Source organism: Clarias gariepinus, chromosome 26 (assembly GCF_024256425.1).
Source record: "Clarias gariepinus isolate MV-2021 ecotype Netherlands chromosome 26, CGAR_prim_01v2, whole genome shotgun sequence".
Classification (NCBI taxonomy): Eukaryota; Metazoa; Chordata; class Actinopteri; order Siluriformes; family Clariidae; genus Clarias; species Clarias gariepinus.
In genome coordinates, this window is record NC_071125.1 from 4393885 (window position 1) to 4417617 (window position 23733).

Below are 23733 nucleotides of genomic sequence, written 5' to 3' on the forward strand. Positions count from 1 at the left end.
TATTCACAAGTTCTGACGCGTGTCATTTGTTACACAGTGTCACTGACGACATCAGACGTTTCGTTGATTTCTTTGTCTCTTGTTTATTTTCAACATCAAAAACAACAGTTGTTACAGTTTCTTGCATTAATCCACTGTAGTCATGACAAGTCGCTTGCTGTGTTCTGTAGCTTCGATAGATTACAGTTACAACAACTCATTTTACTGTATTCCTTTTAGCTTACTGTCTCACGGTCAAAAGCTTGTGTGCTCCACACCTTTCTGTATCCTTCCGTGTCTTAACAACAACTAACAACTGACGTGCATGATAGACATGAAACTACATAACTGTGGGATGATGTCACAGAACAACTCATGAAATGATGTCACAATACAAATTATGAATATGATACTTAATGCTTAATGCTTAACAAATAAACTGAAATAAGATAAACATAACAACAAATCACAAGAATGAAACATGGCCCTTACATCTATTCTATCTTACAAAAATATTTACAGTGCTTCACTTTTTCCCCATTCCCCACATTTTTCTATGTTACAGCCTCATTTCAAAATGGATTAAATTCATTATTTTTCTTAAAATTCTGCAAACAATACCCCATAATGACAATGTAAAAAGTTTGTTTTAAATCTTTGCAAACAAACAAATTTAATTTTTACAGATTAAAAATAAAAAATGAAGTATTCACAGCCTTAGCTATGACACTCAAAATTGAGCCCAGGTCAATCCTCTTTGCACTGATCATCATTGAGATGTTTCTATAACTTGATAGGAGTCCACCAGTGGTAATTTTAGTTGATTGGACATTATTTCAAAAGAAACACACCTGTTCCAGTAATAACAGTGCATGTCAGAGCACAAACCAAGCCATTAAATCTAAAGAATTGTCTGTAGACCTTAGAGACAGGTTTACATTAAGGCACAAGTCTGTGGAAGGGTACAGAAAAATTTCAGCAGCATTAAAGGTCTAATTGAGCACAGTGGCCTCCATAATCCACGGAGGTCTACACAAACAATACTTTGGACATCATGGCTTGGTTTGTGCTCTGACATGCACTTACTGTGGGACCTTATATACGGGTGTGTTTCTTTTGAAATAATGCCCAATTAACTGAATTTACCACAAGTGGACTCCAATCAAGTTATATATAATGCGGTACAGGAAAGTTATATATAATGCAGGACAGGGAAGGCAGGAGCGTTGATTGACATGATGCAGAGAAGGAAGGTGGATATACAGATGTGGCCATTAAGACTGCGCGTTTTTCCCGCGAGATGCTGCAAATTAGCTTACTTGCCGTAAGCAACATTCGGGAATTTAAATAAATGTGTTGTGCTTCACTGAATATCCGCCAGATGGCGCATGTAAGGACTTTATCTAAAAGCCGGACCAAGTACTGTACAACGAAGAACTGTGTATAATTACTTAGCCTAAAACAATACTGTTTCAATGCTGAAGCAAACATGAATTTTATTTTGCTTTACAACAGATCTTTCATGATAAATGTGTGTATATGTGCTTCATATTATTTTCATAATGATAAAATGAGATGCCCAAATTTGTGCTTTAAAATTCCTAATTAGTTTCTTGTATAGTTTTTGTAATGTTTTAACAGGGACAAAACAGTGAAAGACATGACAAAGCCTTGGTTTAAATGGTATTGAAATTAATTTAATTTCCTGATAGGCTATCTGATAGTGTTAACTATGCGAATGTCCTGATTCGTGCACATGCCAACATATCTTATTTAAAACGTAAAAATGTGTCGACATCATCATAAGACATAAATGAACTATATATATTATATTATTAAGTAAATATTATTTTATAAACATGAAGTTCTTCTGGCTTTTTATAATAATCATCATATTTGCTGTTTGTGTCCAGCATTTAATAATTATTTCATCCATTATTTAACCACGGCAGGAAATAATAGCTGGAATGTGATGTGATTGTGAATTTATGACTGAAATAAAGCTGTTCATCTTTTGTAAAGTACTTTCACTTTACAAAAGGCAGCGTTTTTATCAAAAGGTTGATAAACGCGTGTTGTACAGTATATACAACGCGACAGCGCGCTCAGTTACTCACTCCTCACATTTCATGTAGGTCTGCTCGGACTTAAGTCGTTTTAAACCCCTCAAAAATGCGTGTGTATACAGCTCAAAACCTCTATCAGTTAATAAAGATAGCATCTATTTAGAAAAAATGCCCCAGTGATTTCGGAGCTTCAGGAAATCTCCCGGCGCTCTGCACATAACACCGGGCCAACTCATGTCGGAAAGAATTTCTAAACGGTTTCTAAACGTGGGCTATTGGTTTTTTTTACTTATAATATTTGTTAATTTAATTTAAATGAGGTTTGGGCTCAGGACTTCAATTCGGCATCGTGATTCTCCTCTTTAATTTACTCCATAGTTTTAATCAGCGCTCAGCCGCATGCATGGAGTTTTCCAGAGCGCACCGGCAGAAGTAGACTAATGATTATGAACGCGTCGGGAAAACAGCAAGCAGACTGACTCTGACCATTTAAAAAAATGTTTGCGTTCTTTTTCTGAAGCGCTCAAGTTCACCAAAAACAATACAGAACAGCGCACCGTATTTCCTCCTCTTTAGTGCCTCCTATTCCTATTAATCCTATTGTTCTTTTAGTGTCACTGCGTGTGCTTTACAATGCCAGACAACATTCAAATGCAAATTATTCACTCTCCCCAAGTGTGAATCAGCTGTTCTCACCTATACATATTAACTTATATGTTCTCACGTAAAGTGTTTAGGTGAAATTCCACCTATACAAGTGTGACAATATGCAAAGAAAAAAAATAGGAAGGGGCAAATACTTTTTCATGGCACTTCACATGTAGTCAGATTGTTCCACTGGGCTGAAACTGTGCCAGGTGGAGGTATAGCACTTTCAAAATCACACTAACTATACACTGATATGAATAACTTTGAATTATGAATGCTTTTTAGCACCCTTGTGACTCAGTAAGACACAATCCACAGAATATTTTTAAACAGCCTGTAAATGATATATTTTAGCAGTATTGTCTTGCATCTTTTGAAATAAATAAATTTAAAAAAAATCACAATACTGCGAAAATGTCTCATTTTGCTGTCAAACTGTTTATAAGCCTCCTGGGTCTCTGTGAGACTGGTGCTAATACACTGAAAATATTGTCTTTAGACGTAGTTTTATATGTTGTTTGTCTTATTGTTCTTTCCTTTTTTCTTTGTTTTACAAATATACATCCGCGGTAACATAAACACGCGCTCTTTGTCGGCGGCGCACTTGCACATCCATATGCGTAGAAAAGAGATGCAATATTATGGTTTCCGTCATTTTTTTAAAATATACATATATTTGCGTACTGACTGGGCTGGCCCACATTGGCCAGCGGCCCACCGGGAAAACTCCCGGTGCTCCAGATGGCCAGTCCGCCACTGCTCCTCTTTACTTTCCTACTGTACATAGAATCAGCGCTTAACCGCATGCATAAAGTTTTGTAAATTCGGTAAATGTTTAACTTGTATTTCATAAGGTTTTGCTAGCAGTGGTACAGCGCAATGGGGGTCATTATTTACTATTAAAGAAACTTATGATGATCTGTCACGGCGTGTGCCTGTGATTGGGTGTGCGCCCAAATCTACTATCGCTACTCGCTCACTCCGTAGGCTCCCTGAATAGGCGGCAAATGGACGGAGCCGCCTATTTGTTCCGGCTGGCGATAATTAACGTTAATATGATCTCGGGCTTGCTCCGAGGTCCGAGGTCAGGGAAGTACGTGATGTGGTGGAAAATAGGCAGTGGCGGTTCTACACTCAATTGCTCCCCGGGCGAGACTCCCTCCTGGCGCCCCGCCGTCAGCGCCACTTCTAACCAACCAACACCCCTTTGCCCCCCCCCCCCCCCCGTCGTCGCCTTTTTTTCGAGAAAGAGCTGCGTCATGTGTATAAATCATTGTGTGTGTAAATAATATGAAATTTTATTTGATATAGGTATATTTTAAATTATGCTAGGGTATTTTACTTTGCTAAATTTATGAATTACACTTAAAGTTTTAAATCCAACTATGAAGTCTGATTTAATTGTTACCATTAAACATTTTATATCTACTTATGTTTATTTTTCTATTTATAATTATGTTTTGCTGGCGGAATACATCTTAGGCAGAGACGACCGCTCGGTCTTGTTAAATTGTTTTAAAACCCCCAATTCTGCGAATTCCCCCAGCAGCGAAACCGGTTTGATGACTTCACACCTGTCATAAAAGTGAGATGGGGGATTACAGTAACTGTGTGCATGCGCTTCACCTCGGAGTACCCTGTCGCGTTGTATTCAAAGAATAGACTAAAACAAAATCATGTTTGCTTCAGTATTGAAAACAATATTGTATTAGGCTAACTTTATTAAAGATTATACACTTTTGTATTCTTTGTCCACACACGTGAAAAGGGGGAAGAGGAAAAGGTTATGTGAAAATAAGAAAAAGCTTTAGAGTTAAATGCTGTAAAATGCTTTAATTGAACCGATTCTGCCTATACCAGGTCAGGGACAGTGAGGCTGGATCCAGCAGCGCACCACATCCCACATCATAATACACTGGCTCATTAAAGTGGAGATTAATTTGAAAACTACTTACTAGTATAAAAATACAACACAATAAAAAAACATAAAACAAAGTTTTACCGAACATATACAGTATTGGGTCATATTTGTAAAACAAAGGAAAGAATAATAAGACAAACAACATATAAAACTACAATATTTTCAGTGTCCAGTAGCACCAGTCTCACAGAGACCCAGAAGGCTTATAAACAGTTTGACAGCAAAATGAGACATTTTGTCAGTATTGTATGTATTTCAAAAGATGCAAGACAATACTGCCAAAATGTATCATTTACATGCTGTTAGAAAATTTTTTTTGCATTGTCACTTATTGAGTCACAAGGGTGGTAAAAAGCATTCATCATTCAAAGTTATTCATATCAGTGTAGTTAGTATGATTTTGAAAGTGCTATACCTTCACCTGGCACAGTTTAATCCCAGTGGAACAATCTGACTACATGTGCAGTGCCATAAAAAAAAAGTATTTGTTCCTTTCTGATTTTTTTTCTTTGCACATTTGTCACCCTTGTATGGGTTGAATTTCACCTAAACACTTTATAAGGAAAGGACAGATTGGCCTTTTGTGAGTTATCATGAACATTTAGCATTTCGGGGGTATCATCTTGATGCATTGTAAGACATACCACTCATCAGTGATGATGAACCAGTGCCTGCTGATGATGACCAACACGTCTCCCCTGATCTACCAGAGCCAAGTAAAAAAGAATGGCAATCAAACTGAATATAATTAGTAGCAGCATTAACTTGTGCTAGTAATTATTATGGTAGTCAATATTCATTGAAATAATGTTTCTCAGCATTATTTCGTATTAATATTGACCACCATAATAATTAAAATAAGTAACTAGTTTACTAGAGTGAGCTAATGCTGCTACTGATTTTATTTCAGCTTACCTGTTCAGTTTTATTGCCATTTCTTTTAAAATATTGTCTTTATAGATGTATATGTTGTTTGTCTTGATATTCTTTTCTTCGTTTCTTTGTTTTACTAATATGACCCAATATATGTTCAGTGATACTTCAAATAATATGTTTAAATAGCATTGATTTCTGTTTTGTGTTATATTTTTATACTATTAACTGGTTTTAAAAATTTATCTCTAAATTAATGAGCCAATGTATTATGGTGTGGGCTGCTGTGGGCCAGAAGGTCAGGGCCAATTTTTGGTCTCAGTCTGCCCCTGGTAATAACGAATGGAGAAAACGCAGTCAAAGCCTGGGGATTCTGCGTTCCCCGGTGGGCCAGTCGTGAATAGCTGACACTCAGTGACAGCCAATGAAATTCAAGCATTTTTGCGGCTTTCCACGAGGTGTGGCATTGCTTAAATAATAGTATAAAATCGTTCAGAAGAAAAGAAGACCCTGGTTCAAATCCCGCTCTGGGTAAAAATGTAATAAATGTGAATCCTTTGTTTTACACTTTTTGCTTATGATTATCATTAAATTATAGCAACTGTGAGTTGAGTGCTAATGTGTTTTATAGCTTAAGGAAAAAAATCTCAATTGCAAACATGCATTTAATACTGAAGCATAACTTGATTGTGTAATGGCAATGTCGTGGCAGGGGGGCATTTTAGCGCATAACACCGGAACGTTGAGCACTGACTGGAAATCAAACATAGGTCTTCTGCATGACAGGCAAATCACCTCCCACTAAGCCACCAGTGCCCTTGTTAATCGAAGCGCATAAAAACAATAAAAGAATAATGTTATGGGCTAACATATCAAACGTCTTTGTAGTCCTTTTGCACACGCGTGGGTGCGTTACAATAATAATAATAATAATAATAACAATAATAAATTCTGAGAACTACTAATAATAGATAAATTAATAAAATAATTCTGAATGGAGAAAACGCAGTCAAAGAAGTACCATCATTGAAGGAGAGAAGAAAATGAAGAATAAATACATATCAGTTTGAGCTTGACACGTTTATGAGCTCTGTCGCTTGCTGTCAATGAGTGCCTAAGAGACACAACACATTTTCGGCTTCAGTAGACACACAATACTTCAGACAAAAACACGACTGCCCCCTACCGGTAATGAAGGGCATTTTCGCGGGATCCCTTTTTTCAAAACGTGCGTTTTTAAAGGCCAGATCTGTACTGTGTGTGCAGGATACCAGGTGGGTAGCAAGGCTGGACGCTTAGGAGCAGGGTTTAGGTTTGTTTACCATGGCATGGATTGGAAAAGAAAGGGAGTGGGAGTTATCCTGAAAGAGGAGTTTGTAAGTAATGTTCTGGAGGTGTAGAACGTATCAGATAGATTGATGTGTCTGTGTTCTCCCTCTATACCCAGAAGCTGGAAATTGATGGTGAGATGTGCAGTGTTATTAGTGGTTATCCCCACAGGTAGGATGTGAGTTAGAAGAGAAGGAGAAATTCTGGTTAGATAAAGTGATGGATAGCATCCCCAGAGGTGATTGGTGCAGATTTTAATGGATATGTTGGGGAAGGGAACAGAGGTGGTGAGAATGTGGAGAGCAGGTTTGGTCTTCAGGACAGGAACATAGAAGTACAGATGGTGTTGGACTTTGCAGAGAGAATGGAAATGGCAGAAGTGAATACTTTCTTCCAGAAGAGGCAGGAACATAGGGTGACATATAAGAGCGGAGGCAGAAGCACTTAGGTGGACTACATCTTGTGTGGACGTTGTAATCTGAAGAAGATCAGTGACTGCAAAGTATTAGTGGAGGAGAGTGTAGCCAGACAACAAAGCGTGGTGGTGTGTAAAATGACCCTTGTTGTGAAAAAGGTGAGGAGGACAAAGGATGGGCAGAGGACAAAGTGGTGGAAGTTAAATAAGAAAGTATGTTGTGCAGTTTTCAGGGAGGAGTTGAGACAGGCTCTGGGTTGTCAGGAGGTGCTTAAAGTTGACTGGACAACTACAGCACACGGGTGGAATGAGGAAGTCCAGGAATGTATACAGAGAAAGAGGCTAAGAAGAATAAATTAAAATGTTATAATTAAAAATAAATACACCCAATATGTCTACATACACAATAAATACCCCAAAAATACCCCCAATATGTCTACATACACAAATTTTGGCTATAGTTCCAGTTTTAAAAAATATTACACTGTAACTAAGGACATATTATAATAAACAGAATGAGCAGCTCACCTCTTATACCTTCCAATCTGAGTCGTTCATTCTTTTGAATCTATTGCACCGCATAGCGTCTATGGGAGTCACGTGTCATAAGAACTAACGACTCGGGACTCGAAGACCCAGTAGCACAATCATTCAATACTGTTTTCTGTGTACTGCACTCATAGCGTCCATTCAATTCAATTCAATTCAATTTTATTTGTATAGCACTTTTAACAATTGGCACTGTCCCAAAGCAGCTTTACACAATTAAAAGAATTATGAAAGTTTGTATGGAATTTAAATGTGTATGAATCAAAATGGTCAGATAGTCCTTGTTGAGCAAGCTGAGGGCGACAGTGGCAAGGAAAAACTCCCTAAGATGGTAGTAGGAAGAAACCTTGGGAGGAACCAGACTCAACAGGGAACCCATCCTCATTTGGGTGAAACAGAAGGCAGTAAATGATCTGCATTCATACTGTGTGTTAGTTGGCAGGCAGTTCAGCATAACAGTTAATGTTAATTGATGTTAATATGGAGTCCAGTTAGTTATTAAAAACTTAGATAGACTTGTATGAACTATCGAACTGTCAAGACCTCAGAGAAACAGCTGCCAACACTAGTCAAGGCCAGAACCGTCTTCTAGGTAGCGAGAACCATCTTCTAGAAGCGGGGCACCAGGATGGGTCAGACAGGTCCGGAGGGCAGAGGGAGTGTGGATCACTGGCAGCTCAGGAACATGTGTAGCTCGACAGAGAGAGGGAAATAGAGAGAGGGGGAGAGAGGGAAGAGAAGGAACGGGAGAGAGAGCAGAAGAGGAGAGATAACAGTTAGGTATGGTCACAATCACATAACGTATAATGTGAATGTATATTTACTGTAGAGTGCAAGCAGAGACTCCGGCAGGACTAACTATAAAACTTTAAAGATACACAGGGTTGTACCCTTAATTCCTACTACATTTTTTAATCTGTGAAGAAGAATACTATGGTCAATGGTGTCAAAAGCTGCACTGAGGTCGAGTAATACAAGCATGGTTACACAACCTTGATCTGAGGCCAACAGGAGGTCATTTACTACGTTTAACGAGTGCTGTCTCTGTGCTATGATGAGGCCTAAATCCTGACTAATACAGTTCATGTATGTTATTTCTATGTAGATATAAACATAGTTGCTGTCCTACTATCTTTTCCAGAATCTTAGAGATAAAGGGAAGGTTTGATATTGGCCTGTAATTGGACAGCTGACAGGGGTCAAGGTCAGGTTTCTTAATAATCGGTTTAATAACTGCTAATTTAAAAGATTTTGGAACATACTCAATGCTGAGTGAAGAATTAATTATTCTCAACAGGGGTTCTGTTATTGCTGGTACTATCTGTTTAAGAAAATGTGTCGGTATAGGATCTAATATACAGGTTGATAAGTTTGCAGAAGAGATGAGTAAAATTAGTTCATTCTCTTCAAAAAAAGGTTTCTAGGTTCCGATCTGGTCTTATTTCTGGTTAATTTGGCTACGGTATTAAATAACATACATTATCTAATACATTATCTAAGGTGTAACGAAATGTCGACTCTAAATATTCAGTCGCCTGATCGAGTTCTGTGGGGTCAGACGGTGATCTACAGTATTCAAAGTTGGTAGTTCCCGGAGATTACTAATAAAACTCTGTGTGGTAGTTGATGTGAATGTACGTTTAATACGGTAGCGCGGTGCATACGTTATTACTATGACATGCTTGAATTGAGACAAGATAGTGATCTGATACTGTATAACTTCAGACAATGGAGTTGTAAATAAATATCTTATACTTAATCCGAAGAATATTATTAAATCTAAAGTGTGACCTGCTTAATGAGTGGGTCCTACTACACATTGATTTACTCCTACTGAGTCCAGTATGGACATAAATGCTCTACATACAGGGTCTTCCGGATTCTCAAAATGAATATTAAAATCTTCAGCAATTAACGCCTTGTCTACAGAAACGACTAGGTTTGAGAGGAGATCTGCAAATTCACTAAGAAATTCAGAGTACGGCCCTGGAGGTCTGTAAATGATAATTAGTGGAATCGACTGAGCTGACTTAATAATTGTAGCTACACTTATGTTACTATAAAGAACTTCAAATGAATTAAATTTGTGTCTGTGTTTTTGTATAATAGTCAGATTATCGTTGTGAATAACTGCGACGCCTCCTCCTCTACCAGTTAACCGAAGCTGGTGTATGTAGCTGTATCCAGGAGGACTAGCTTCATTTAGAGATCCATCCACTCATCCTGTTTAATCCAGGTTTCTGTTAAACAGAGTATATTAAACTCCTGGTCTGTGAAAATTTCATTAACTATAACTGCTTTAGATGCGAGAGATCTAATATTTAACAGTCCTAGCTTCAGATCAGAGGTGCCGGCTGTGCATTCAGTATGATCAGAGTTTGTGGTCTTTATGTTAATTAAATTACTAAAACAGTTTTTCTGAGTCTTTCTAAAAAAATTTTTAGCTCGGGGAACAGAATCAGTCTCAATATGATGAACCCTGAGTGATGACTCTATGCAGCTAGCAGACGGTTTGTTTAGCCTGTCTGTCTGCTCCCTGGCCTGGGCTCTGGATTGTCACTGATTAACTAGGCCTCTTCTGAGACTATGAGCTATACTACAAGAAATGAGAGTAGCACCTTCCCGAGTGGGATGGACACCGTCCCTCCCTAACAGGCCAGCTTTGCCCTCAAAGGCCTTCCAATTATCTATGAATCCCATGTTGTTTTCGAAGCACCACCTGGACATCCAGCGGTTCAGCGACCATAACCTGCTATAAGTTATGTCACCACGTCTCATTGGGATGGGACCAGAGCATATTACGTCATTGGACATCGCCTTCGCTAATTTGAACACCTCCATTAAGTTATTCTTACTAACCTCTGACTGACGAAGGCGTATATCATTAGCTCCAGCATGTACCACTATCTTAGAGAACCTATGCTGTCCTAGAGCCCTAAGATTACCTGCTATGTCCGGTGCTCTGCCTCCCGGGGTACACCCAACCACTGCCGCTGGCGCCCCTAAAGGTCTAGCTAATTTCACATGCCTCATTATAGTGTCTCCTATAACCAGAGCTCTTTCAGGTTTCTCAGCGGGTGCATCACTGAGGAGAGCAAACCTGTTGGACATGTGAAGCGCAAAAGAGGTGTGCTCCGGTGGGCTAGGCTTAGCGTTAGCTTTGGCTGAACAAGTATGCAGCAGAGTCTTCACCCACTCGCCCCGCTGTGAGGGCTCTAATGCCGGAGTCGGGGGCTCGTTATCTCCGCCTGCGGCACCCAGACTGTCCGCTACGGGAATAACGCTGCTCTCACACTCTCTAACCCTAATATCTTCTCCGTCAGAGTGCTCACTAACACAAACCTATCAAAAATAAAATTACCACTAATAATGGAGGAAGAATGTCTAAACATCCTGCACTCTACACACTGAACAAGCTGAATATTAGACATGATAACGTACCTAAGTCGGAGTTTAGTTGTTTTGAGCTGAATTCCGTTTGTTGTTCTTAAAAAAAGAAACTCGCACGCTCTTCAAAAAGAACGAATCGTTCATGAACGACCCATCACTAACTGAGAGGACTGGAGGTAGACAGGAGTACAGGGAGATGCAGCATAAGAAGTTAAAGGCCAAACAAAAAAAGCATATGAGGACCTGTATGCTAGGTTGAACAATAAGGAGAGAGTGGATGGATCTGTACAGGTTGGTGAGATTAAACAGGACGAGTGGATGGATCTGTACAGGTTGGCGAAAAAAGGAGATAGAGATGGGAAGGATGTGCAGCATGTTAGAGATAAGGGTGGAAATGTACTGACAGGTGCCAGGAGGGTGATGGGAAGATAAAAGAAGTACTTTGAAAAGTTGATAAAAATGAAAAAGAATGAAAAAGTAGAAGCAGTGACTATTGTGGAGCAGGAAGAAGCAAAAATCAGTAAGTGTGCGGTGAGGAGGGCATAAAAGAGGATGAAGAGTGGGAAGACAGTTGGTCCTGATGAAAGTGCTTAGGAAAGGTTGCAGTAGAGAGATCTTTAAGAACATCTTTAAGTAAAGAGAGATATTTAAGAACAAGGGGGATGTGCAAAGCTTTGGCAACTACAGAGGAATAAAGCTGATGAGCCATAAAATAAAGCTTTGGGAAAGAGTAGTGGAAGCTAGGTTAAGGGCAGAGATGATAATTTGTGAGCAGCAATATGGTTTCATGCCTAGAAAGAGTACAACAGATGCAGTATTTGCTTTGGAAAATATGCTGATGGAGAAGTACAGAGAAGGTAATAGGAAGTTGCATTGTGTCTTTGTAGATTTAGAGACAGCATATGACGGGGTGCCAAGAGAAAAGTGGTATTATATGAGGAGTAGTACTACTAGTAGGTTTCTGTAAACACATCGTTGGGTTGTTTATGTTGGGTCAAAATTCTGTGTTATTTCGGGTACTTTAATCACACTGTTGGGTTGCTTTTTCTATGAATACTAAAAGTGCTGCATGATTAAACTCAATGCAAAAAACGGTTTATTGTTCAGTGATTGGTGCATGGGCGTCAACTTGCACGTTCTGAAATATTCCATTGTCATTCATACTGCCATTGTTTTAGAGCCATTTACTAAAGCATTCGCAAGGTTAGTAAGTAAGTAAGTAAGTAAGCAAATAAAAGCTAAATGAATAAATAGCTTTAAATGGTATTTTAGCGTAGTGAAAGTACCCTAGCATGAGTTTTTGATTGTGAGAATATTGATAGAAGTATGCTGAGGTTGAAACTGCCAGGCAGAAGGTCTAGGGGAAGACCAAAGAGGAGATTTATGGATGTAGTGAGAGAGGACATGAAGTAAGTTGGGATAGGAGAAGAGGATGCAGAGGATAGGGTTAGATGGAGGCAGATGATTTGCTGTAGCGATAGCCGAAACACAAAGAAGAAAATGCCTAAAAATTCTTTGGGTTTTAAGGGTTAAGACAATGTAAAATAATATTGTGGTTAATTGTATGAAAGTCAGTGGTAGAATAACTCAAGAGCAACAAATTATCAGTCAGTTTCAAAAGAGCTGTAAATAACTTATAAAATAACTTATACAATATAATATTTTTACTGAGATTTAAAGACAGATGAAAGTAAATTACTCACTCCAAACATTGAGTGAATGTATAATCCTAGTTCTGTCCATGTTGTATCATTTAAAAATTAGAAACCTTTGAGCAGGGAATAGTTTAGGATACTCTTCATCTCATTTTTGAAATTAGAAATTCTTTTGAATTTTCTTTTGAAATTCACAAAAGAACTGTCCAATCTGACACCTAATATCTTAGTTAAAACTTTGGTTTGGTTACCAACCTACCAATTTGAAACCAATGTTAGTTAGGACTAGGTTATTGGACTTGAAAATTACTTTAATATTAGACGATAGTGAATGAAACTGCAGACAGAGATGCGTGTAATCTTGTTTTAATTTAGTCATTTTTATCTTAATAAATAAATTGGAAGAGAAGAGGAAGTTGCGTTTTTACATATGCTACAATTTTTCTTATTATGCCTTATATAAAATGCCAGCACGTTTTTCTCTACTGTATGTTTGTATCTGATTATAACTTTGTATTTGATTATTTGCAAATTATAACTATATGTATTTAAATCTCATCATGTTGATTAAATCATTATTTATTTCATTTATTGTCCCAATGTTACTTGTTTGTGTAGCCATTTGCAAAAATGCACATAATGGCTCCTTATAATGTGGTTACACCATTGATTGAGATAAAATATTTTTTGTTATGTAGCCTTCTTAATATAGTAGTAATTTTGGGAGACAGGAAAAATATTTTTATTTCAATCACTACATTTAAAATACTTTATTCTTGTATTCAGAAAATTTAGATAAAATTAAACTGTTCTCAGTGCACAATGTGAAACATTAGGGTTGCATTTGAAAATCAGAATTTGTGCTGTGCAGTGTGTATTTTATTTTTAAAGGGGTCATACGGGCCTACATGCACTTTTTAAAGCTGTTTGGACTGAACTGTGTGTTAGGAGAGTGTGTACACAACCACTCTACGATGATAAAGAGCCGCCCAGTGATTTTCTTTTCATTTATTAAAATAACATGCCCCTTCTGAAATCAGGCCAATCTTAAATGCCTGGCAATGTGACGCCGCACCAAAAGAGGACGCTCCTACTATAGTTGATTGACACTGGTGTTTTAGCAAAGACCCGCCCCAAATGAGAAGAAGCTGTCGGCCATTGTTTTTCGCCGCTGGAGCAAAATGTCGCCTAAGCGAGTGTGTTGTACAGTTGTTGGGTGTAATAGCAAACACAGCAGTCGTCATTTACTACCGACATCTGAGCCGCTGAGAACGCAGTGGCTGAATTTTGTTTTTGAAGCTAACGTCCCCGCCGATCTACCTAAATGCGTTTATGTTTGCGCTAATTATTTTCCACCGGACTGCTTTATAAACGCTGGTCAATATAAAGCTGGTTTTGCTAGGAAGCTGCTCCTGAAAAAGGGATCTGTACTAACTTCGTGTTCCTGCTTCATCTTTACCAGGCTCGGTGAGTGTAATTTTTTTTTCTATGAATCTTTGCAGATCACCTTTTCTAATAATCACGATGAATGCGGAGTGTAAGTTAACTTACACTCTCATAGAACATGGTTATGTAGTCTTCTCTATGTACATCCGTCTCTATATAATTCCTAATCGCCCGTTTATAATAAACAATGCATTAAGGTGATTGTCTAGTTGCAAACTGTGTACGTAGTCGGAAAACTATATTATGCTTACCTTTGTAACGCTGGATGGTTTATAACGGTGTCTGTCAAAGATTAAGAAGTCATGTAAACAAATCAGTAAACACATCGCGTCCGTATCTCTCTCAGTAAGCTTCTCCGCTTTTGTTGTTGTTGCTCGCGGCAGCGTAACAGCCCGCTAATTCATGCCCATGCAGTGATGAGAAAGACAAATCGAGTCGATGCATGTCTATTCTTTTAATTTCTGCGTTTTCAGTCGATATTACAAACTTCCGGGTGGGTTCCATACTTAAATCAAACCAAAAACTACTTAAGAAAACAGGCTCAGGCTCTATATTCCAGCGTTTTTCAGTTTGGACTGCATTACCCACAAAGCATTGCCCGCACTGCGTTGTGGGCAGAGGTGTGGACTCAAGTCATGTGATTTGGACTCGAGTCAGACTCGAGTCATGAATTTGATGATTTAGACTCGACTTGACAAAATATAAAAAGACTTGCAACTCGACTTGGACTTTAACATAAATAACTCGGACTTTCACTTGGACTTGCGCCCATTGACTTGTAAAGACTTTCTACTTCCCATAAAAAGCCCAAAGATAAAAAGTATGTTAACACGGTCCGCTCTATCTCTGTTTATGTGTCTGTGCGCGTGTGTGTGACAGAGCGCATGCGCGCATTCGGCACGACATCCAATCAAAGTACCGTAGATTATTTTGATTCGACAGCGTCCAACGTGATAACAACGTGCACGCGCCAGTTCGCGAAATGATACCGAAGGTAGTTTCGTTTGGTTATAAAAAAAATTGTCTATATGCGCAGACCACTAAGCTTCTACAGAACGCAGTAAAGGTCAAAAAGGAAATTGTTATGTTTTTAATAATAATAATAATATTATTATTATTATTATCTATTATTTAATAATAATAATAATTATTATTAATATTATAATATATAATATTTAATTATAATATAATATTATAATTATTATTATTATTAATTTATATATAATAATAATAATTATTACTATTATTATTATTAATGTCTTGAGACTGTATCTGACGGGTCTCTATTTTGGCATTATAGTTTTGCTGAAAAGGCATATTTGATATGAAGTATCAGACAAAATACTGACATGTTTACAGCCTACAGGTGACTCAGCCGAGTTTCACCATTCTAAATATGTCCAAGATAACAAGGGAAACACATCCTGTTGGCTAGAGTTCGTCAGGGATTATAAAACACTAACTGTCCATTTTATTCTTTACCGCGCTCCGTAGAATCTCAGTGGTCCGCGCATAACCCTTCGCGGGCGAGCCTTCTCCCAAATGCGCGTTCCCTGTGCCCTTTTCACGGGGGTGGGGCCAAAAAAAAACGCATCCTGATGGGGGAACAAACTTCGACACAGCATGAGGTAGCCTACGTGAGTGAGTGATGAGTGCAATGTTCTTTCATAAAAAAAGGTTTGTTTAATAAATACAGATCTTGCAACCATACATAATCTGTATATATTTTATTTTTCTGCTAAAAAGACTTGAAAAGACTCGAAAGTCAAACCGTAGGACTTTGGACTTGACTTGAGACTTGTTGCCTTTGACTTGGGACTTGACTAGGGACTTGCCTGTCTTGACTCGGGACTTGACTCGGGACTTGAGGGCAATGAATTGAGACTTACTTGTGACTTGCCAAACAATGACTTTGTCCCACCTCTGGTTGTGGGCAATGCTTTGTGGGTAATGCAGTCCAAAGCATTGCCCGCACTGGACTACACTCCCGTGGCTATACCGCACGTGTGTTGTGAAGACACGCCCCACAGAACTGGGGGGCGGGCTCGGCAAAAATCATAAGCATTTAAAAGACCATGCACTGAAACAGGTTTCTGAGAACAGAGCTAGTTTTTACCAGGTAAAAGTAGTGTTTTTTTTACACAACCATTGAGAATTTTTAATTAAAGTATATTACAAACTTTTTATTAGAACCCTAAAGATCATATTAACATTTAATGAAAAATGGGTCTGGATGACCACTTTAAATATTTGTTAATGATTAATAATGATTTTTAAATTCTAGCACATCTTTGAAGTAAATGCTTCTATATTTTTTTAGAAAATATGGATATCCATACAAATATTCAGAGTATGCTTCCATTTTGTAATTAGTACAATACAAGCTACATTTATGACAATGTTTTAAAATTGCCAACCTGACAAATGCAAATTCAGGATAGCCAAGAATAGTGCTTTCTGCTTTGTAAACAATTAAAAAAAAGAATGTATATGTTATCTTGTCAGTTTCACTGCTAGTTGGTGTGTGTCACTGCTGGGAGGCGCATGTGGATCCAGTCAAAGCCATCCAGGGTAGCTGCGTGTTGGTGCCGTGCCGCACTGTGGCTTACAGTAAAGTCGCCTGGTACAAGTATGTGAGCAGCGGATACCCAACTGTGTACTCAGATGACCACAGTGAGATATTAAGTGAGTTTAAGGGTAGGACATCAGTCCCAGGAAGTGCGTCTGCCGGAGACTGCAGTTTAAGGATTGACAACGTCCAGTACCAAGACATGGAGGTGGGCCTGTACGTATGGGTCTGGGATAGAGATGGGTACCACCAGGGATTCTATGATGATAATCAAGTCATCAAAATAAATGTCTGTGAGTATAAACATATTATACTGTATATATTAGGGATATAACCAGTAGGGATACAAATCACAAGGTACCAACTACCACAATATCATTGCAATACCTAGGTGCTGATTCAATTTAAATTGTGTTTCTGTAAATATTGCGATTTTATAAATATCCTGTTGCTTTTTACAGATTTTTTTCTCAGATTTTTTTTTACAATTCGTACTGCATGCCAATGTGTAATAGTTTAGAGTGCACCATATGTAGAATGTTATAGGAATAGTGATATTTTACCACCTCAAATGCAAACAAATAGAAATAAAGATTTTATGTTAAACAAAGATTTTCAAGTCAGGTAATAAAGATGAGGCGGCACGGTGGTGGTGTGCTTAGCACTGTCACCTTGCACCTCCAGAGTCTGGGTTGGATTTCCGGCCAGGCTGGATTTCCGTCTCTATGTGCATGGAGTTTGCATGTTCCCTTTCAAAGGCTACACTCGATGCTGTGTGAAAACGCTATGGGAACATCTTTTTGTGTTGTCGGTTGTCAAACACCAAACGCCAAATTTTGGCATATATAACCTCGGTCAGGTGACTTCATCTGATGAAGCGCACCTGCAGGTTATAAATAGGAGTTAACCGGAAACATTCCTTAGATCTTTTTGTCTTCAAAGGACTGAATATTGTGTTTGCGTGTGATGTGTGCAAGCGAATTTAAAAGTATTAACTCACCGATATCGTGAAGTTTGTTTGGAGATCCATGCCTCCCCTCTTTCGGAGCGCGATTTCCACACAGTTGTTTCGGCGCATTCCTGAGTTAAACAGTGCAATCTGGCAGACGTGCACAAGACGGGAATCCCCCTTTCTCTCGCGTCCTCGCCGGATCAGGAAGTTTTCCGTCCACTTCTCAAGCATCTCGGAAGCGGGATTTCCCCAAGCGCTCGAGAAAAAAAAACAAAAAACTACAGATTGCTGTCGGGTGGCCGGGGGGAGAAGCCTCGGATAAATGGTGCTCTCTCTCTCTCCCTTCTTTCTTGGCAACCTTAATGACGAGTTAACTCTTTCATGGAATAGCCTTATTTATCCCGTGTTTTCGTGACATCATCTTCAAATTATTCGAATGTTGTTGATGCGAAGGCGTGGTTATATGATAATGTCCCAGTTAAAGAGACGCTTGGGCTATCTCTCTCCTGGGACATCATCCTCCCTGAAATTAAGCATACACTCCTCACCAAGCCGTGTAGACTGACATCTTCCCTGATGGGGAAGAGCTTTAGGCAGCTGATCAGGCCGGTGCTCTATTGCACACCATGGCGGTTTTGCAGGCTTACCAGGCTGAACTGCTGAAAGACTTGAGCACTGGCGGGGCTCTACAATCTCGTTCCTGGAATTACACTGAGCCACAGACCTGTCTCTTCGTGCAACAAAGCAGACAGTCCATGCTATCGGCTGTTTATGGCTGCGATGGTGTTCCGCGGAGGGACCTGTGGCTAAATCTCACAGGAGAATCAAGGATAAGGATCGTGCATTCCTATTTGATGCCCCATCTAGCCCTCTGGCCTGTTTGGCGACGCTGTTAACGTCGCCACTAGGTTCGGGAGGCAAAATCATATGAACAAGCCTTCGGGAAAGTCCTTCCCCGCCATGCTCAAGGGTCGGGACTGTCGGCCACCCAGCCCCGACCGGGTGTGACTCTCGCGAGGCGCTAAGCGTAGGAATAGAGTGTTACGAGCCGGGCACCCCCTCGTAAGACTGGGGTGCGGCGCGCCATGCTTTGCAATCAGCCTTGAAGAAGTCGGACCTACGTACTGTCTCCTTCACAAAAAAGAAGTCCTGAGGTCGTCCAGGACCGTGGGGGTTGCTCCCCCTGGGAAGGGGGAACGTAGAATTCCTCTCAGGGATGAAGTGTTCTCCCTGGCACCTCCAGGAGGTTGGTGTTCCTGCTCCGCCACCACTGGTGTCTCGGACAACACCGGTCTCCAAGAAATGTTAGTTTTTTGGTTTTTCCTTGCCATGTTCAGGATGCCGAACAGCTAATATCCCCCCGTCTAACCGCAAAGATTCTGCCCCTTTTGGAGAAACTGGCAGCGTTAAAGCTACTGCCAAGTATATCTCCTTGGGTACTGAGCACTGTGGTGAGAGCTACAGGATCCAGTTCTCACATCGCCTTCCGCGTTTTAACGGCGTGGTCTCCACTTCCGTCAAACCGGAAAGGGCCCATCTGCTGACTCTGGAGTTACAAGACGTTCCTGGGAATAGGGGCCATAGAACATGTTCCCCTACTAGGCAGAGAGTCAGGCTACTACAGTCAGTTTTTTTCTTGGTTCCCAAAAGAAAAGAAGGGGGGGTTCGACATCGGGATGTCGTCCTAGGGAGGAACCCTCTGAGGTCTGGGGCGATTTTGGGGCCCTTGAGATGTTTGGACATGCTCTGATATTTGTGCTTTTTTTAGCTACTTATAATATATTATTGACCAACCTGTATTTTTCTTGTAATCAGCACAAACTGTTCTACAATAATACGTGACCAAAATGAATGTATGTGTTTGCATTTTTTAGGGAAAAAATATTATGCATGGTTAGTAAGTTTTGTGAAAATAAAAGTAGCTTAAATAAGGCCATGAAACTCATACAGAACATTTGTTCACAAGACTTTTTGAGAACTGGGCTGGTGGACTAGTGTTTTTGCTTCAAAATGATGTGAAAATGATCTTTTTTACTTGCTCACAGAAAACAATATAGTGATTAACATTTTTTAAGTCACTTTTTGAGTGTAAAGGGTCTATGCGAGAAGGCGTGAACTATCATTACTAATGCAGTGATTCACACCTGAGAACAAAAAGGCCTGCATACTGATCTGCATAATGAGCCATCAGACAGGTATGTGACTGAGAGAGGAGAGTTACAAGAAAGTATCTGAGGACAAAATAAGGTATATATTTTCAGTGTTTAGGTTATTTGAGAATGTATTTGACACAAAAAACTTAAGATTTACTTGTGAGTTCAGTTAAACAGTTTATTAGGCCTAAACAATTAAAGTTGACTTTTTAGCAGCATTACTGCAGTCACTATAACAGAAAATATAGCTGTTATCACAAATTACACATAAATTACATGTTTAAATATAAAAGTGTAAGAACAGTGCCAAAAAACACTAATGACGCCAATAAGAACTTAAATTACACTTTCAGTTTTAATCGTACAGACAAGATCTATATATTAATCGAATCTGTAGTGTGTCTACTTTTATTTGTATGTACACATGTTAAAAATAAAACTTTGTGCATTAATAAAATAAAGAAAACAAACCGGGTGCGCTGTCTGTCGCTTTGGTCTGTGTGAACTGCAGGGAGAAACACGTCATTAAAATGAACTGAAACTCAGCAAATACTCCACAGAGAGACACAACTTACATATCTATAGAAAGCTTGGATTGTCTACTTTTACATTTACTAATTTAACTCGAAAATTAATAATCTGTTTTTATGCTGTTTTTTGTGTCATTACAGTTGATGTGATCCCGCCTCACTGTGCGCTCACTGTTGATGAAAGGTTCATATTCCATCTGTACCACTCCTTACTTTCATACGCATTACATAAAAACAGATTATTTGTTTTCGAGTTAAATTAGTAAATATAAAAGTAGACAGTTTTTTGAGTCTCTCTGTAGAGTATTTGCTGAGTTTCAGTTCATTTTAATGATGTGTTTCTCCCTGCAGTTCACACAGACCGAAGAGACAGACAGCGCACCCGGTTTATTTTCTTTATTTTATTAATGGACAAAGTTTTATTTTTAACATGTGTGCATACAAATAAAAGTAGACACTTTACAGATTTGGATGCGATCGCAATGCGGGCACAGGGGTCTCCTGCACGTGTCAAATCCATTCCAACACCCTGAAGAAAACCAAGCTAGGCCAGAAAGTGATTGTTCATCACTTTCAGATATTTTTAGGTCTCATGGCAGCTGTGTCCATGGTGATACCTTTGGGCCTCTGCACATGAGATTATTTCAGTTGTGGCTAAAAGCAAGGGGATTGTACTCAGGGCCAATCCCCAGAGGCAAATAAGGGTTAAGCGCCAGGTGGCTTTATACCCTTTCTATGTGGTTCAAACCCCGGTTTCTGACTTTGGGTCCCACTTTACGTGCGTCCTTTTGTCGTCGCAGATGCTAATGACAGACGCTTCCCTCACAGGCTGGGGGGCGGTCTTAGATGGCCATCCAGCCCAAGGGAGCTGGAGAGGCCATCTTCTCGCATGGCACATCAATTGCCCCGAACTGATGGCTTTATTTTGGCCCTGAAACACCTCCTCCAGCAGTTGAGAGGCTACCATGCCCTAGTGCGAGTGGACGACACTAGGGTAGTCTCGTACATAATCGCCGGGGCAAACTGTGCTTGCGCCGCTTGAATGAGCTAGCGCACCAGTTCTGCTTTGGGCACAGGGCGAGTCCCTGTCCCTTAGGGCGATGTACATTTTGGCCCATAATCGCCAGAGCGCACTGTGCTGCGCCGCTTCAATAAGCTAGCGCACCAGTTTCTGCTTTGAGCATATGGAGTTGGGAGCCCTGGTACCTTCAACGCTCTAGAAGAACGTATGCCCTCAAGGAGAGGGTTTTTGAAAGTGGTGCATGGCGGAACATGTAGACCCAGGCCATGGCCGAATAGTTTCAGTGCTGGAGTTCTGCAAGACGTTACTCGGGCTTATGCCCTAGTACCCTCAGAATGTACGGAGCCGCTATTTCGGCTTGTCATGTTCTGACGGATGGGGACTGGTTGACACCCCTCTCAAACCACTAGACCACTGGTTTTCCTTATAACCACTTTTGGAGATCCGCAGGCTTCCCTTCCTGCCTAGACTTTGCCCCTGGGCTAGTCAGAGCTATTCAGCATCCTCACCCGAACTATTTTAATTCTTGACTATGCACCCAGTTTCCTCGAAGCCTTCTGTCCTCTGCCTTTTACAGCTCCGGAGCAGGATAGGTTTCACCTACTATCTTCAGTACGCACTCTTCAGATTTATGTCCACCACACTAGCTAGTGGCTTAAGTCAGAGCAGCCTTTTTCATCACATCAGGGAAAGATGCTATTGGCCTAGCCTACGAGCTGTGTGGTCTTACTTCGCCTCGAGGAATCAGGGCTCATCCAACCAGGGGGATTGCCTCATCTATTGCGCTGGCAAGAGGGTTTCCCCTGCAGCAAGTGTGTCATGCGGCAGGTTGGTCCTTTCCGCACACATTTGTGAGATTCTATAGTCTGGATGTTCATGCTACTCCGGGCTCACAGGTCCTCGAGTCAGCCTCCCAGAGATTGTTCTGAGACCTCCTCGGCCTTTGTGCGCACACGCTTCACAACCTTGGGGTCCAGACACTTGATGTGCGGCGGCGTTGGTATTCTCGTTCCCATAGCGTTTTCACGCAGCATCGAGTGTAGCCTTTGAAAGGGAACGTTTCGGGTTACTTTGCTGTAACTTTGTTCCCTGAAAAGGCGGAAACGAGATGCTGCGCTCCAATGCCGCACTGCCTGCGTGACTGGACGTTCTTTTCAGACAAAATTGATCTGAGGAATGTTTCCGGTTCACTCCTATTTATAACCTGCAGGTGCGCTTCATCAGATGATGTCACCTGACCGAGGTTATATATGCCAAAATTCGGCGTGTTTGACACACATGCTTCACAACCGGCAACACAAAAAGATGTTCCCATAGCATTTTCACGCAGCATCTCGTTCCCGCCTTTTCAGGGAACAGGGTTACAGCAAAGTAAGCCGAGAAGTTCTCCCCGTGCTTGCTGGGTTTCCACTGGGTACTCCAGTTCCCTCCCACAGTCCAAAGACCTGCAGATTAGGCTAGTTGGCATTTCCAAATTGACCATAGTGTGTGAATGAGTGTGTAAGTGTACGTGTTGTGCCCTGCGATGAATTGCCACCCTGTCCAGAGTGTACCCAACCTCATGCCCTAAGTCTCCTGGGATAGGCTCAAGCCCCCCTATCCCCCCGATTAAGTGAGTGAAAGTGAGTGACAAAGGCTTCACATGTGCCATTTATAGCAGTCATACAATAGAGTAGACAGTACACATAGTTGGTGGGTGGGAATTGCTATCATTGTGACAGCTGTTGTTGTCAAATGATAAATTTTACAAACACATTTTCTTTTTACAGTGAATCCTACATCACCTCAAATATCTGTTGAAAGGAAACAGATTGAGGGAAAGACTTTTACTGCAACATGTAAATTCCGCCATTCCTGCCGCTTATCTTCACCAACGATTAAGTGGCACGGAGCGAGTGTTATTTCTAACACATTGTCTGACCCAAAGGAATCGGCGGGATTATGGGAAACTCAGGGAACTGCTACGTTCAGAGTAACTCAGGACACAAGTCTCAGCTGCAGCAGCTCTCTCAGTGGAACATCTTACTCAAGTACTTCAGTTTTGATTAATGTCTTGTGTAAGTAAAGTTTAGAAGAATGATTTCACAATAGATATAAAATTAAAAGCTAAGTTAAAAAAATCTTTTGCCCTCAATTGTTAAATCGTATTATTACTGTACCTGTATGCTGTACCGAATATACTGTAACACAGCTAATATTTAACAAAATAGTCAAAACATTTTTGTTAAATATGTCAA

General features: G+C 40.2%; 1 protein-coding gene across 1 annotated transcript in view; it reads left to right on the top strand.

Moving 5' to 3' along the window:
• Window positions 1-15534: 15534 nt before the first annotated feature.
• The window catches only part of LOC128514121 (B-cell receptor CD22-like), a gene marked incomplete at its 5' end in the record, with an annotated part of 39305 nt that continues 31106 nt past the window's right edge, over window positions 15535-23733 (top strand). Inside the window, 3 exons of the mRNA XM_053487819.1 lie at window positions 15535-15550; window positions 16777-17133; window positions 23266-23553. Coding sequence (XP_053343794.1) covers window positions 15535-15550; window positions 16777-17133; window positions 23266-23553 — 661 coding nt within the window. The remainder of the gene's footprint in view (window positions 15551-16776; window positions 17134-23265; window positions 23554-23733) is intronic.